Source organism: Carcharodon carcharias, chromosome 2 (assembly GCF_017639515.1).
Source record: "Carcharodon carcharias isolate sCarCar2 chromosome 2, sCarCar2.pri, whole genome shotgun sequence".
NCBI classification, from domain to species: domain Eukaryota; kingdom Metazoa; phylum Chordata; class Chondrichthyes; order Lamniformes; family Lamnidae; genus Carcharodon; species Carcharodon carcharias.
In genome coordinates, this window is record NC_054468.1 from 208,220,107 (window position 1) to 208,238,003 (window position 17,897).

The following is a 17,897-nucleotide window of genomic DNA, read 5'->3' on the forward strand; positions in this document are numbered from 1 at the left end:
AGCCAATTCTGCATCACCACAGGACTGGCCTATGCATGATTTTGTTTAATGTTGGAACCTTCGGGCACTGTCATTCTCCACACGAACTTGACAGGTTGGTGATCAGATGTCAGTGACGTGTCGGGCCATGATGACTGGGACTATCTTGCCGCTGTAGCCTTTTTCCACCTTCACAGCCACTGAGATGTGCAGTCTTCCTTCACCTATTCTGCTGTTGAGGATTTATAGAATTGCACTTTGTCTGGTGCCTTCTGATGACCTTGCTGCCATGGGTGGCCCTAACAGAAGCAAGGAGCTCCCAATGGCATTGCTGGATCACCACCTTAGTGGCGGAGAGGCTTATGCACTCCAACGATCCCTTGAGCAATGCCGCCGGGAGCTGCTTGCTCCTGCCAGCAAGATAGGGGAGAGGTGCCAGACTAAGTGCAGTCCAAAAGTTTTGTTATTCACTGTGTCTTTCTGATTTAAGTACATACAAAACTGGTGGTTAGGAAATAAGCAGCTGGTCTATCCAGCCTATTACATACAATTGTTACAGTTAAGTATTGCGGCCCCTAATACTTCCCATTCACCAGTACCCATGGTAATTTTCAAATGGTAAATGTACTGTAAAGACTGGTTCTGAATATTTACACTATTTCTCTATTGCAGCTGTGTGCTGTTGTGTTAAGAAGGGCCCTGAGTCTATATCAGGTGATATGGATGGTAAGTAACCTAACTTTTTTTCAGGCTAAATTTAGTACTTACTTGATTATGTAGTAAATGTAGTACTTCAACTTATGTAGTATTGGACTTGAGTGTTTCAAGTTTAAAGAATTCTTTCTGACTGTAAGTAATCTTTGCATCAAGTAGAGCATGTTTGTAAAACAGTGGCGTACTGGAAACATTACCAGACCCAGAGGTCTATATTGGAGAGTGGGAAAGAAAAAGATGTTTCACAAATATTCCTGAGCTTAAATATAGGGAAAGTTGGGCATAGGTCAAACCATCTGCTTTGATTTTCTGTGCTCCTTACAAAGTTTGGATGGAATCTATAAATCTTTAACTGGGATGGGGATGCAGGGAGGCATTTGTTGTATGTCTAGTTAACTATTCTTTTAGGATCATTGTCACTAAATACTCCTGTAGACTGATACTTGTATTAGTGAGGCTAGTTCAATTGTAAATGAAGAAACAATACTGTTTCAACCAAATGTGTCACTTTTTAAGTATGCCACTCCTCCGTGACTTAAGTTGCTTTACAAACTAACACTTCTTGAAATCAGCTAGTACAGTCTCCAATGTTTACAGAGACAGGGCATATTCATGTGAAAAATGAGTTTCCCACTCTTATGCAGTAACAGGGTAGTGCTATTGAAGAAACTAAACCAGACTGCATGTAATGCAACTAGCTTCATTTAAGCTAGTTGTTCTTCAATTTTTTTTGTCCCTGAACACTTAGGTGGGGTATTTAGTGCACCACAACGAGGTGCAAACTGGTGAATAAATGCAGCTGTACAGCAAAATAAAAGGAGCTTATAACTTTTACAACATCAACTAGCGATAGTTGATAATGCAAATGGTTAATAGTTTTGGTCCACATTTTAGTGTGGGCCACATTTTGGTCCACCCAAGCAACTGCTTGTTTTAAAATGTGAACGTTTTAAGTGGTCACGACTTTTGTCCTTTTCTTCTAAATGGTAGATTTGTTTGTATCCTAACTTGGAAGCCCTGGGTGATTAGAAAGAGAGACCATAAATACTTTGCTGGCTGTGTCCTTAACCCATTTCTGCAGCCAGAAGGAAGCCAAGGACTTGACTTTTGCTGAGACCTCACCATCTTTACCACTCTCTTTTGAAGATTGGCTAGTTGGACTGGTCAAATTGCAACATTGAATCAAATTACCCCATGCCTTTTCCTGGCTGCTGTGTTGCATAAATGCTCTTGTTTAACTTCTGTGTTCAAAACAATCTGGTTTCCTGGCTTGCTGCTGTCATTGTGTCTTGCTGAATATAAACAAAATGTGCTATGAATGTATTTTATGGTGTGAAAGCTCTAAAGGTTTACAGTTTGATTCTGAGGTTTTTTCATATGCACTTAGAAGGCCTAGATGGAATCTTTAAATTAATGCTAGGATTTAACTTTAATCATTGAGAGACACAACTTCTTTCTTATAATAGCATTGCATTTAATGTGAAAAGTTGATTATATCAAACATATCTTTTTAAATAGATGATGAAATGATGAACACAAATGATGGTCCACATGTTGGATCTGAAGAACTCACTGACCTTGGAAAGTGTCTGCTCAAGTCTGAAGTAAGCTGGTTTGCTTTTCTTTATCCTGGACAAATCAATTTTGTTTGAAAGCTTTTTAAGGAGGAAGAGTTGTAGGCACGAGTCTTGAATCTAATATATGATTCAATATGTACTGGTGATATTCTCACTTCAGGTTTGTTTGGGTGCAGATCAGACCAATACTGAAATTTGTTTGTCATCCAACTGGTGTGTAATTTTAATAGCCCTAACTGATTTCCTTTACTCTTTTCAGGATATCTGTAAGGCACTGTTAGCAACTGCTTACAGTGCAATCACTTGGAGTGACACCATAACATGCCAGCGAGCGACACTCCAGCTCTGCTGGCCATTGATCAAACAGGCAAGTCTATAAATGGGTCCAGAGTACATGTGTGAGAGTATAATTTTGTTAGTGGTTACCACAATGGTTTATAGATTCATAAAATTTTACAGCACAGAAGGCAGCCATTTATTCTATTGAAGAACTATCCATTTCGTTCAGTTGTCTGCAGTTGCCATATTTTGAATTGAACAAGTTCATAATGCCTCCAAAAGAATGTTTACACTGTCTCCCAAAACCCTTGGAGTTAATTTGTGCTGGGGTACAGTTGAAGTGTGGTCATCTTCAAATATGTGTATGAGTTGGTGGGCTATTTTACCATGGAGGGCATTACAACAACCCTTGCCGTGTCATTCTTTGCATATTGTGCTCACAGCCTGTGTGGATGAAAGCGAAGTCTGCAAGGTGGATGAGCTGGCTGGCCATGGCATTTGTACAGGAAGCCGTTCAAGTGGGGAGATCAAAAAGGAATGTAGCGGTAGTAGGGGATATTATAGTGAGAGGGAATGATACTGATCGCTGCAGCAAGAGCGAGAGTCCAGGCGGCTATGTTGTCTGCCTGGTGCCAGGGTTCAGGACATCTGCTCAGGGCTGGTGAGGAACTTGCAGTGGGAGGAGGAGGATCCAGTTGTCGTGGTCCGTGTAGGTACCAATGACACAGGTAGAACTAGGAAAGAGGTTCTGCAAAGTCAGTATGAGGAGCTAGGTACCAAATTAAGAAGCAGAACCTCAAAGGTAATAATCTCTGGATTATTATCTGAGCCATATCCAAATTGGCTTGGTCAAATAAGATTAGAGAGAAGAAAGTTTGGCTCAAAGACTGGTGTGGGAAAAGTGGGTTCCGGTTTCTGGGGCACTGGCATCAGTACTGGGGAAAGTGGGGGCTCTACTGTTAGGATGGTTTACACCAGAACCATGCTGGGATGAGTGTCCTTGCAAATTGCATAACTAGGGAAATAGAGAGGGCTTTAAACTAAACAAGAGGGGTGAGGGATCAAGCTTGGATAGAGGTAATAATTCAAGGTTTAGAGTCAAGACAGGAGAGCAAAATAGTAATATGAGAAATGAAGGTCAGAGACTGGCAGGAAGGGACAGAGAGAAAAAAACCTAAGGATGCATCAGCAGTCAAGACTAGATGTTACAAAGGTAATAAAAAGACAAAACTGAAGGCTCTCTACCTGAATGCATGAAGCATTCTAACAAAGCAAATGAATTGATGGCCCGCATTGAAGTAAATAAATATGATCCGAAAGCAATTATGGAGACGTGGCTGCAGGATGACAAAGATTGGGCCCTTAATATATAGGGGTACGTGACATTCAAGAAGAATAGGAAGCTAGGTAAAGTTGGAGGGGTAGCAGTGTTAATCAAAGAGGGCATTGGTGCACTAGTTAGAGATGACCTTGGTTCAGGAGATCAGGATGTAGAATCGGTTTGGGCGGAGATTAGGAATAGTAGGGGGGAAAAGTCATTAGTGGGAGTGGTCAACAGACCCCCTAACAGTCGCCACAGTGTAGGACAAAGTATTCAAGGGAAAATATTGTGTGCTTGTGACAAAGGGATGGCAATAATCGTGGGTGATTTTAATCTACACATATAAACTGGAAAAATCAGATTGGCAGTTGTAGCCTGGATGAGGAATTCTTAGAATGCTTTTGAGAGAGTTTCTTAGAGCAGCATGTTCTGGAACCAACCAGAGAGCAGGTTATATTAGTCTTGGTATTGTGTAATGTGACAGGATTAATTAATGACCTTAGAGTAAAGACACCCCTAGGTAGCAGCAACCACAAATTACTGAATTTTACATCCAGCTTGAAAGGGAGAAGAGTCGGTCTAAGACTAGCACCTTAAACTTAAATAAAGGCAACTATGTGGGGATGAAAGTTGAGCTAGCTGAAGTGAACTGGGAAACTAGGCTAGAGGATAGATCAATAGAGAAGCAGTGACAAACATTTAAGGGGATATTTCCGAGTATTCAGAATAAGCACATTCCTACTATAAAGAAAAATTGTAAGGGGAGGATCTACCGTTTGTGGTTAACTAAAGAAGTTAAGGAAAGCATCAAACTTAAGGAAAAAGCATACAACTCCACAAAGATGAGTGGCAGGACAGATGATTGGACAGAGAATGGCTTAAAGGTTAATGAGGAGAAAGAAATTAGAATATGAGAAGAAGCTAGCTAGAAATATAAAAACGGATAGCAAGAGTACTAAAAAGGAAAAGAGTAAGTAAAGTGAGTGTTGGAGAGACAGTGGAGAGAGATATTGGAAAGAGAATGACAGTGGAGAGTTAATAGAAAATAAGGAAATAGCAGAAGAAATGAACAAATATTTTGCTTCTTGTGTTCACCTATAGAGGATACAGAAAACATTCCAGTTGCAAATCAGCAGGTGAATGGAAGACAGGAACTTGGTGAAATTGAAATCATTAGGGAAATGGTACTGAGCAAATTGATGGAGCTGTGGGCTAGCAAGTCTCCGGGTCCCAATGGACTACATCCTAGGTTCTTTAAAGAGATGGCTATTGAGGTAGTCAATGTGTTGGTGTTAATTTTCCAAAATTCGCTAGATTTTGGAAAGGTTCCATCAGATTGGAAAGTAGCAAATATAACCCCTCTATTCAGGAAGGGAGGGAGGCAGAACACAGGAAACTATAGGCCAGTTAGCTTGACGTCTGTCGTGTGGAAGTTATTAGAATCAATCATTAAGGAGGTTATAACTAGGCACTTAGAAGAGCTCAAGGCAATCGGGAAGAGTCAGCAAATTTTGTGAAAGGAAAATCACGTTTAACCAATCTATTGGAGTTTTTTGAAGTAGGAACGTGCGCAGTGGATAAAGGGGAGCCTGTAAATGTATTGTACTTGTATTTCCAAAAGGCATTTGATGAGGTGCCACATCAAAGATTATTACGGAAAATATAAGTGCCTGGCGTTAGGGGGTAACATATTAGCATGGATAGGAGATTGGCTGGCTGGCTGGCTGGCAGAAAGCTGAGAGTATGCATAAATGGGTCTTTTTCTGATTGACAGGATGTGACGAGTGGCATCCCACAGGGGTCTGTCCTGGGCCTCAACTTTTTACGATTTACATCAATGACCTAGATGAAGGGAGTGAAGACATGGTAGCTAAATGAGATGACACAAAGATAGGTAGGAAAGTATGTTGTGAAGAGGATATGAGGAGTTTGCAGATGTATATCGATTGGTTAAGTGAGTGGGCAAAAAATCTGGCAGATTGAGTATAATGTGGGAAAATGTGAAGTTGTTCACTTTAGCAGGCAGAACAAAAAAGTAGAGTATGGAGAACGGCTGCATAATTCTGAGGTGCAGAGGGATCTAGGTGTTCTGGTTCATGAGTCACAAAAAGTTAGTATGCAGTACAGCAAATAATTAAGTAGGCTAATGGATGTTATCTTTTATTAGGAGAGGGATTGAACATAAAAGTAAGGATGTTATGTCAGTTATACAGGTCATTGGTGAGATTGCATCTCGAATACTGTGTGCAGTTTTGGTCTCCTTATTTAAGGAAGGATTTAAATGCATTGGAGGCGGTTCAAAGGAGGTTTACTACATTGATGTCTGGAATTGAGTGGGTTGTCTTATGAGGAAAGGTTGGACAGGCTGGATTTGTTTCCACTGGATTTTAGAAGAGTGAGGGGTGATTTGATTGAAGTATACACAATCCTGAACGGCCTTGACGAGGTAGACGTCGAAAGGATGTTTCCTCTTGTGGGTGAGCCCAGAACTCGGGGGCACTGTTTTTAGATTAGGGGTCGCCCTTTTATGACAGAGATGAGGAGGAATTTTTTTCTGTCAGAGGGTTGTGCAACTTTGAAATACTCTGCCTCAGAAGGTGATGGAGGCAGGGTCATTGAATATTTTTAAGGCACAAGTAGATTGGCAATGGAATCAAAGGTTATCAGGGTTGGATGGGAATGTGGAAATCGACAAGAAGTTCAGCCATGATCTTACTGAATGGCGGAGCAGGCTCGAAATGCCAAATGGATCTACTCCTGTTCCTATTTTGAATGTTATTATATACAAATGCATACTTCCCAGCAGGAGATCATTGGGAGTGATTAGTAGTGGGATTGAGCCAGTGTATTCCTGTTCTTGTTCTTCCTTTGCTAATTGTGATACACTTATTTTGTGGGGCAACAATATAATCTAAACCAGAGATTTCACCTGAGACCTTTGGGTCTGTGTGACTTGGACTGAGCTGGACAGTGTGTTTATCATTTAAACTGTCAAGTGAAATGTTTACGATTTGAAGTTACTTTAAATAGATGTGTTTTTGTGATTGCTACTAATTTTAGATCCATTGGTTTTGGTGTATTGCCTTTTGCCTGGCATACCTGTTTTTTGCACAGTTTTGCTATGTTGTAGAAATTGAAGCAATTATGTTGCAGGAAGAGCTAATGTCTAATGATACTGCTGTCATTTTATTTGCCAATTTTATGGCTTCCATCACTTGCAAATTAAAGATTTTACTATGTGTGCACCATACTCCAATTAATATCCAGCACTCTCAACGTATGGCTGCATTCTATGCAATTCATTTTTGAGTAATTTTCCATGCCCCATTGTCCTAGAAATCTTCTGTTTGAATGCCAGTGCCTATCCCACAAAAATTTATAACTCTAATACTAATTTAAAAAAACTGTTCAATTTAATGGATGTTTGATCCGATCAATAATGGAATTAAATGTTGAAAGAAATTTGCAGTCACACCAAAAATGTGTTTCTGTTTCTGTGGAACAATTTTTCCTCCAATTTTGTTTTTGGAAAATTGGGCATTTAATGTCCCAGATATGAAATTTTGGATTTTTTTAAGCCTATGTGCACTTATAAATTACATTTGCACATAGCTCTTTTAATTGGGTCAAAACTTGTTGACATTTTACCTGAAGTTCTTGATGTTTTTCTTATTTTCTCATTTACTATTAATGTTCAGATATTTTGTACCTGTATTCACAGTAGAGGATACAAATAACATCCCAGAAATAAATGTTAATCAGGAGGTGAAAGGGAGGGAGGAACTTAAAATAATTACAGTCATCAGAGAAAGGATACTGAGAAAATTTTGAACACTAAAAGCTGACAAGTTCCCAGGATTGGTCGGACTTCATCCTACAGTCTTAAAAGAAGTGACTGCTGAAATAGTAGATGCATTGGTTTTAATTTTCCAAAATTCCGTTGATTCTGGAAAGGTCCCATCAGGTTGGAAATAGCGAATGTGATTCCTCTATTCAAGAAAAAAGGGAGACAGAAAGCAGGAAACTATAGGCCAGTTAGCTTAACATTTGAAACATGCTGGAATCTATTATTATGGTCATAGCAGAGCACTTAGTAAATCTCAATGCAATCAGAGTCGACATGGTTTTATGAAAGGGAAAACATGTTTGACTAATTTGTTGGAGTTCTTTGAGCAAGTAATAAGTAATGTAGATAAACAAGAGCCTGTGAATGTGGTGTACCTGGATTTCCAGAAAGCATTTGATAAGGTGCCACATCAAAGGTTACTACGTAAAATAAGAAGCAGAGAGTAGGCATAAATGGGTCGTTTTTGGGTTGGTAGAATGTGACAAGTAGAGTGCCAAAGATCACTGCTGGGGCTTCAACTGTTTACAATTTATATTAATGACTTGAATGAAGGGAAAGAATATATACTAGGTAAATTTGTTGATGATACAAAACATGTAGGAAAGTAAGTTGTGAAGAGGGCATAGGAGCCTGCAAAGGGATATAGATAGGTTAAGTGAGTGGGCAAAATTTGGCAGATGGAGCATAAGGTTGACAGGCTGGACCTGTATCCATTGGAGTTCAGAAAAATGAGAGGTAATCTTTTTGAAACATATCCTGAAGGGACTTGACAGGGTGGATACTGAGAGGATGCTTCCCCTTGTGGGAGAGACTAGAACTAGGGGACACAGTTTAAAAATAAGGGGTATCCCATTTAAGATGGGGATGAGAATTTTTTTCTGAGGGTTGCGAGTCTTTGGAACTGACTTCCACAGAGGAGCAGTGGAGGCAGGATCATTGAATATTTTGAAGACAGGGGTAGATAGGTTCTTGGCCAACAAGGAAGTCAAAGGTTACCTGGGGTAGGGGGAAATGTGGAGTTAAGGCCACAATCAGATCTTATTGAATGGTGGAGCAGGCTCGAGGAGCTAAATGGCCTACTGCTCTGAATTCGTATGTATACTTTTTGTTTTTATGAATCTTGATGGTCAAATTGGATTATTCTTTATTAGGTATTGTCTGCAACCCTGCATTCTGATGCAGCTAGTTGGTTCTTCATGAGTGTGCTTAGAGGGCTGCAGATGCACGGACAACACGAAGGCTGCCTTGCAGCATTGGTCCACCTTGCTTTCATGATCTATGAGGCACTGGTAAGCAAAGTATCTAATGAATGGATAAGTGTATTACAAAAATTGTTGATTCCAATGCTCTGTTTACATTTTGTATTTATTAAGGGGAAGAATGTGATTGGAATGAAAGAAGGTGATTGGAATGGTTATTATTTGAAGCAGCAAGTACTTATATTAATATAGTGCGTTTAGTGTAATGAAACATCCCAAGGTGCTTCACAGGAACATTATAAAACAAAATATGACATAGCCATGTGAGATGTTAGGTCTGCTGACAAAGGCTTGGCTAAATTGTAGGTTTCAAAGAGTGCCTGAAAGGAAGAAGGAGCTGGAGAGGTGTCGGGAGGAAATTCCAGAGCTTAGGCCTTAGGCAGATGAAGGTACAGCCACCAATGGTGGAGCAGCTTAAAAATTGGACATGCTGAAGAGTCCAGAATTATATGAGCACAGAAACCAACTACAAGGTACAAGTTAGGAATATGATGGAATGCTCTTCACTTGCCTGGGTGAGTTCTGGTCCAACAAACCTCAAGAAGTTTGACACCATGAGGACAAAGCAGCCTGCTTGATTGGCACCCCATACACCACCTTAACCATTCATCCCTCCATGTCACATAATATCCTGACTTGGAAATAGTTCACTATTCTTTCACTGTCACTGGGTCAAAATCCTGGAATTCCCTGCCAAAAAGCGCTGTGAGCGTACCTGCACCACACAAACGGCAACAGTTCAGGAAGGTGGCTCACTACCACCTGCTCGATGGGTAATGAACGCTGTCCTTGCTAGTAATGTCCCCATCCATGAAAAGGTTTAAAAAATATAAACTTGTTAGCAGTTTGATGGCTTTGTGTGCATTCTGTAAATCTTTGCACAAGATCTCTGAAAATTTTCAGAGCTTTGAGTCGTCCTTTTTAAATCTTTAAATATTTGTTTTACATTTAAAAGGTTTTTATTAAAACTTTTTTTTTGAGGGCCCCTTTTGCTTGCTCTCTTCTTTAGAATTAAAATAAGGTTTGTGTTGCTGCTGTTAGTCTTTCCTTTTATTGTCTTTGACCACATATGAGACCTATCCCAGACATTAGTTTCAGTTTGTAATTCACAATTTTTTTATGACAAAAATAAAATATAGCATGCTGTTAACTACATTGTGCTGAATGTGACCCAGCTGAATGGAGATCCTGAGCAGCGATTGTCTTCTGGCCTCTTATTTTGTATTTATTTATGTCACATTGAAAGATTAGTCTTGGATGGGCCTCACTTCCCTCAATCAAACATTGTCTTCAAACTGCATACCTTTGCAAACAATTTTATTCCTTGCCTGTGTCTTGTTTTGCTGACCTGCATTTGGCTCCTGGCCTATCAATATCCCCAATTTAAAATTATCTTTGTATTTAAACCTGTTCTTGTTCTTGCTCATGCAAGTTCCCCTCTTTTTCTTTCTCTCTCTCCATCACCATCACCCCCCCCTCTCTCTCTCTCTTCTCTCCCCACCCCCCTCCACCCCCCCCGGCCGAATTGTCTGTTTCTCTGGTTCTGGCATTTTTACGCTGATGGCTGTGTTTAGCTTCCCATTTGGCACACGCTGAATTCATTGTTTAAGCCCCTTTATGTCTGTCCTTTTAATATCCTTATTAAAACCTACTTTGGATTTTTGATAGCCCTTCTAATATTTCTTTTGAATCAATGTCCATTTATTTCTCATTTTATGTCTGAATTGTTATTTACATGTTAAAGACACAATGTTAGTTATTCAGGGTCACATTTATAACTTTGACAGAAATGCATTTATATAGCATCTTTCATATCCCCATATTCCAAATGCTATACAGCAAAATTAATTGGGTTTTTTGAATATTTTTGTTGGAAAATGGAGCAATGACCAGTTTTTGATGTTGATTGGGGTTCACGTTAGGCCATGACATCAAAACTCCCCTGCTGCTCTTTGAATTGTGCCAGGCATCCTCAACATCCATATAAGCCAAGGCAGCATCTCATCTGAAAGTAGGCACTTCTTGGGGCAGAATTTTACATTCGGCATGCGGGGGTGGGTCCGACAGCCGGAATGTAAAATGACGTGCGATGACATTGGGCGTGCGGCCCTGTTTCGCGATATTTCATTCAGCGGGCGTATGCCAGAGTTGGCTGCACACCCGCCAATAATTGAAAGGCCTATTAAGGCCATTAATGTCCAAATTTATGCTGCCTGCCCAACCTAATGGTTGATGTTCAGTTAAAAAAGCTAAGCAGCCTTTATGTTTTTTAGGAAACATCATCCACGAGTGGGATGAGGTTTCCTAAAGTTTTTACAAATTGAATAAAAATTGTTTTTGAAAAATAAAAACATGTCCCATCTCAAGTGACATAGTCACATGAGGGGATATGTTTCACAAAATTTTTAATGTTTTCAATAATTTCTTTAAAAGCGCTTCAATCTCCCTGAGGCAGCTCTGTGCCTCAGGGAGATTGAAGCGCTCTTTCACGTGCATGCATGAAAGAGCACTGGACCCGACTTTCCCTCCTCCCCCGCTGCTGCACAGGTAGTGCTCACCGCTCGCAATCCACACTGGGTGGGCCTTAATTGTCCCGCCTGCATGAAATTGCAGTGCCGAGCCGATCACAGGTGGCAGTCGGCTCCGTGACCGCTCCCGCCAAGCTCGCCTGACTAATGTAAAATCCTGGCCTTGGAGTTTATCAGTTCCTCAGTAAGGCACTGAAGTCTTGGTGTGGGGCTCTTGAAACCATGACCTTCTGACTCAGTCGAGAGCGCTGATCAAGGAGAATTAGGTCAACACTTGTAACTTGGATCAGGTGGCTATTCGTCTTCCAATCTCCTGTCCCTCTTCCCTCCAAAAGCCTGAATGGTACTTCTCTCACTGGACTATGCTTGCAGCCACATTTTCATCTAATACTCAATATTTCAGCCTCCTGCTTTCCTTTCTTTCAGACCCCATCTTTAGTAGTCCTCAGGTCCCACCTTTCTGTTCTGCCTGTCTGTCTGTGTACATGTGTGAATACATATCTGTATATCTTTTCCAGTTTTACACATCCTGTGGGTGTTTGGTTGTGCAATCTTTATTACCAGGGCCAGTTAGCTCAGTTGGCTAAGAGTGTGGTAGAATAAAGCTAACATCATGGGTTTAATGCCTATACTGGCTGAGGTAGCTCTTGGGGCCTACCTCCCCGCTTTGCCCCATAGCAATATCATGACGTAAGCCTGTAATGGTCATCCACTGCAGCAGCCAGCTACTCAGATGTCCTGAATGCTCCTTGGCTCTGGAATTATGCAAAAACAACCAAGAGAGTGGGGCAGGAGCATGCACCCATCCTCCACTATAATCAAATTCCTTAGCATAGGTTTAGCTGTAAAATGTGAGACATTTGAAATCAGTTACAACTTTAGCAACCAGGAATCTACCATTACTACTTTATTACCAAAGGGGAACCAAGTTGTTCCAACATATCACCAGCATAACTTGTTTTTTTAAAGATCAAAGTTTCAAGTATGTTCGATGTCCTATTGGCACTATTTTGAACATGGGTTGTTTCAGCAGATTTGAATCAACTTGTTCATCTTGCATGGAGTCTGCGAACAGCAGCAGTGGTCCTTCAGAAGAACCAGGAGGACTGTACCCAACTGTGACAAGCAGCAAGAATTGTAGGCTTGGGAATGTTCACTCAGGTGCACATCCTTTCATTGGCATAATGCTAATTGGTGCACAGGGCATCTAAATTGAGCAAGTATAATAACTGGAGTGCAGAGACTAACAGTATTGTGAACGTTTTGGGTATCCTAATGATGCAATAATGTACGAAATTGATTTCCTTTATCTGCATGTACTATATCATTTCCCTTTTGAATTACACTTGTAGAGACCACGATATCCTGATTTAAAAACGGTGATGCAACAGGTTCCTCAAATTTCTGGAGATGCTTTGGATCAATTTGATACAAAACTTCTGAACCCATCATCTCATAAAATGGGTGACAAAAGGAGAAAGGACCTCTTCAAGAAACTCTTGTCTGGTTGCATTGGGGTAAGTTGAGTATATAGTATTTTCGAAATGTTGTCTTCCACAATGATTGTAATATTTTAAGAAGTAAAAGTGGCTGAATCATTAATACATAGCTTTACCTCCCCATCTCCCTTGACCCCTTCACTTTGAATTGCCTGACTGCTTGTCCAGCATCCAATACTAGATGAACAGAATCTTCCTCCCAACTAAATATCATGAAGACCAAAGCCATTGTATTAGGTCCTCACCACAAACTCTGTTCCTTATCCACTGACTTCCTTTCTTGGCAACGGCCTGAGGCTGAACCAGGCTGTTTGCAACCCTGTTTTCATGTTTGATCCCAAGATAGTTTCTGGTCTCATCCACTCCATCACCAATACGATTTCCAATGCTGTAACATTGCCATACTCCATCCTTGCCTCAGCTCATCAACTGAAATTCTCATCCATGCCTTTGTTACCCTTAAACCTGGCTATTCTAAGACATTCCTGGCCAACCTCCCATGTTGTACCCTTCAAGTTTACGAAGTCATCCAAAACTACTGTCCAAGTCCCCTTCATCCATCTCCTGCTATTCTCATTGACCTACATCACCTCCCGGTTAAGCAACGCCTCGATTTTGAAAAGTCTAATCCTTGTTTTCAAATCCCTCCACAGCCTTGTCCATCCCTATCTCTGTAGCCTCTTCTAACCCCAAAACACTCATCTGTACTCCTCTAATTCTGACTTCTTTCGCATCCCCAATTTTAATTGCTTCATCATTTGTCGCTATGCTTTCAGCTACTAAGGCATTAAGCTCTTAAATTTCCTCCTCAAACCCCTCTACCCACATCTCTTCCCCCTCTTTGCTCCTTTAATATGCTCCTTAAAACCTACCACTTTCACCAAGGTTTTGGTTGTTGAATCTAATATCTCCTTATGAGGCTCAGTGTCAAATTTTGCTCGCAAATGCTCCTGTGAAGCACCTTGGGATGTTTTACTGCAAGTTGTTTATGGATGACACTATAATGCAAGAGCACCTTTTTAACATGGTACAAGTTCAGTGGACATATGTGGGGAATTGAAATGTCACATTTAGGGAATCTTATCTGATCCGATGGAGCAGTGTAACAAGAAATTTATCTGTTTTTTCCAAGACATCCTTAATGTTCTTTTTGCTCCCTGGAGCAAGTTCTGCAGGTAGTGAAAAATGCTGTTTGAAACCTGAATCCTTTACTTTGGATATTTGACCCAATGTTGAAACATAAATAAAGGTCAATGTAATTTCTCTGAAATGGGTATTTTACAACAGTGCCTTAACTCCAGAAGTAAATCACTGATTATGAAGCACTTTGGGATGTCTGACAGCATGATGCATGTAAATTTTCCTCTCCCAGGTTGAGATACTAAAACTTAGCACTTAAATGTTAATGCTAAGTGCTGGAACTGATCTTAAACCAGTAAGAGATCCTTCTCTGTGAAGCTAACAAACTTTTAATGAATGATTACTGTGGTTTTCAAAAATGTGTTCAGTTTTTAATTTAATTTCGATTAAAACTTGTTTTTTTTTGTTTTGGAGTAATTATGGATTTTTAAAATTCCTTTTAAGGATATATTAACTTATCACCTCGAAACCAAACTGCAGTTATATTCTGCAACCCTGGCTTTGCATATTACTTTCATCCAATGTAGTATCAGTTGCATACAATTGATTTTGCACACACAATTAATCTTCAGCCATTTCTTTAAGTATTGTTTATTCAGATAATCTTTTTTCCTGTCCTTTTCAGAAGCCACTTGGGCAGAAGTTCAAAAAAGAGGTGCATATCAAAAACTTGCCCTCCCTTTTTAAGAAACCGAAACCACAGCCCACCACACCAATAGAAGAAACGACTGAAGACAATGTCCTAACTCCTCTCTTTGACCCAAGGGCTCAGGACATGTGAAGAGTGGCAGGCTCTGTTTAGCTTCCACTCATGCTTAATGGAATAAAATGGACCTTTTATGTTGATTTTAACTTGTAGTGTGTCTTTAGTTGTAAGGTGTTCATCAACATTAGCATAGTGGAAATTAGCATCAAATAGCTACTTTAAAATGACTGCTCACCTTAAAAAAATACTTTCATGAAGCCAAGATAGTAACTATAACAATTTGGTAGCCAGATATTTCTAAATATCTAGTTGACTGCTGATGGTGAAAGTTATATCCCCATAAAATTATTTCTGCCACAAATTCTTTTAGCCAATTTGCATAACTTTGTAATGCATTCTATGGTGGAAAGAAGTGTAAACTGATTGTGGTAAATCGTTATGAAATGCCTTAACCTTTTCCAAAATTGAATTCATAAATTGAGTTTGCAGCAATCTGTTTTTCGAAGTGTTGTATACTGACAGTTTGTGTCTGTGCTCTCCGTATTAAAAGAAACCAGAAGAATCCTTTTGATGTTTTGTTAAAATATTTTGTATGCCATTGTTTAATATTAAATTTGATTGTCCAGTTTTGTGTATGAATGTTTATCTTCTAATGCACGTTAAGACAACCAGACCTTCATAACTGCAGAAGTTTGATTTTTTTTAATCTACATTAGTCTTCTGAGTCTAGACAGGTAAAATTTCAGAAGCAGAAAATAATGGGAACTAGAAACTTCATTTTAAAATTTGTTACCAAGCTTTTCTGCATTTAGCATTATCACCTCACTTTACATTTTCTGTGTGTTTTAAGTGTAGATTTTGAAAATGAACTGGAATTAACATTAAAGTGATGGCTGTTTTTGTTTCAAGAATTCTTGTGGAAGAGTCTTTTATAGTAGTTGTAAAGTGGACTAAATAGCTACAGTTAAGTGCATTTCTTCCATTTTTATTTTTCCTGCTGCTTATACTGAGTCTTTTCCCATTTATTTTGAACAGCTCAGTTGTCTTTGTATCTTTTGTAGCTGTTAATGGGTGAATGGCATGATTACAATATTTTAGAGTTGTGTGAAATTCACAGTAATGTTCGTTGTTTTGAGAATACATAGTCTGACCACACTTTGTTTGTAATTAATATAAACTCGTCTGAAACATTCAGTTAATCAACTTAGCATTCTCTCCATTTATGTAATATGTGATAAAGTGAAAAACCTGTTCCTTTTGATGAAAGTACAGATTATATTGCTAAGAGTTTACTTCACTCTGTACTGGTATAGAATTCCTTGTCTGATATAAAACAGATTACTGTTAACCCCAATGAAGATTCTGTTAAAAATGTTTTATATAAATGTGCCAGCATTTAGCACCTTTTTAGTACAAAGCTGGTTAACCAAATTTTAAACAGAACTGCCAACTCTTCGGTGACAGTACACTAGATATAACTTCTAAAATGAATCCTGTATATGTCTACAGAATGGCATGTTGAGTTGATCGCTTTTCATTTATACTTCACTGCTAGTTATGTTGCATGTTACCTTAATCGTATTTACTTTTGATCTAGTAAAACTGAGATTAGTGGCAGAATTATGCTCATTTGACCCATAGAGTTGAGCATTATGAAAGGAAATGCTACTTTATTTCTATTTTTTTTTAATTTAAAGTCCATCTTTCCTCAGATTTTGTTCTGAAACTTAATACAGGAATGATATGAATTAGAAGAAAATACTGTCATTTGCTTTGATTTTTATTTCGCCAATAAAGACAGAATTCTACACAATGAAATAACTTGGCTGTTAACTTGTATTGTTAATGACTTGCAGTCCCATTGATACACACAAGTAAACCAGGCTTTGTCATGACTTATTGTGTTCCCATCCCCAGACCACAAACATTCTTTGTACTCCAGACTTGCACTGCCCCTCACCAGGCTGTTCCAATACAGCTACAACACTGGCATCTACCTGGCAATGTGGAAATTGCCCAGGTGTGTCTTGTACACACAAAGGACAAATCAACCTGGCCAATTAGCACCCCATCAGTTGACTCTCCATCATCAATAAAGTGATGGAAGGAGTCATCAATAGTGCTATCAAGCAGACTGCTTTTTCCTGGATAGTGTCAAGCTTCTTGAGTGTTGTTGGAGCTGCACTCATCCAGGAGAGTGGAGAGCATTCCATCACACTCCTGACTTGTGCCTTGTAGATAGCAGACGAGCTTTGGGGAGTCAGGAAGCGAGTTACTCGCTGCAGGATTCCTAGCCTCTGAACTGCTCTTGTAGCTACAGTATTTATGTGGCTAGTCCAATTCAGTTTCTGGTCAATGGTAACCCCCGGGATGTTGATGAGTAATAACCTGCTCACTGACACCCAGCTTGGGTTCTGCCAAGGTCACTCTGCTTCTGACCTCATTACAGCCTTGGTTTGAACAAGGACAAAAGAGCTGAACCCCCGAAGTGAGGTGAAAGTGATTGTCTTTGACATCAAGGTAGCAATTGACTGGGTGTGGCATCAAGGAGCCCTAGCAAAACTGGAATCAATAAGAATCGGGGCAAACCCCTCTACTGGTTGGAGTCATACCTAGCACAAAGGAAAATGGCTATGGTTGTTGGTGGTCAATCAACTCAATTCCAGGACATCACCGTGGGAGTTCCTCAGGGTTGTGTCCTCGGCCCAACCATCTTCATCTGCTTCATCAATGACTTTGCTTCCGTTATAAAGTCAGAAGTGGGGATGTTTGCTCATGATTGTACGATGTTCACCATTTGTGACAACTCAAATGCTGTATTTGGACATGGACTGCTTCAGTAAGACCTGGACAATATCCAGGCTTGGGCTGTCAAGTGACAAGTAACATTCATGCCACACAAGTGCCAGGTAATGACCACCTCCCAACAAGAGAGAATCTAACCATTGCCACATGACATTCAATGGCATTACCATTGCTGAATTCCCCACCATCAACATCCTGGGGGTTACCATTGACCAGAAACTGAATTGGACTAGCCACATAAAT

At 39.8% G+C, this 17,897-nt stretch overlaps 1 protein-coding gene across 2 annotated transcripts in view; it reads left to right on the forward strand.

Moving 5' to 3' along the window:
- LOC121294028 (exportin-5) overlaps positions 1–16,667 on the forward strand; it is a 100,676-nt gene extending 84,009 nt beyond the window's left edge. For both annotated transcript variants that reach the window (XM_041217528.1, XM_041217537.1), the window contains exons 27-32: positions 652–705; positions 2,212–2,297; positions 2,530–2,637; positions 8,869–9,006; positions 12,857–13,021; positions 14,769–16,667. In XM_041217528.1, the coding sequence (XP_041073462.1) occupies positions 652–705; positions 2,212–2,297; positions 2,530–2,637; positions 8,869–9,006; positions 12,857–13,021; positions 14,769–14,924 (707 nt within the window). In that variant the 3' untranslated portion in view covers positions 14,925–16,667. The remainder of the gene's footprint in view (positions 1–651; positions 706–2,211; positions 2,298–2,529; positions 2,638–8,868; positions 9,007–12,856; positions 13,022–14,768) is intronic.
- Positions 16,668–17,897: the final 1,230 nt, after the last annotated feature.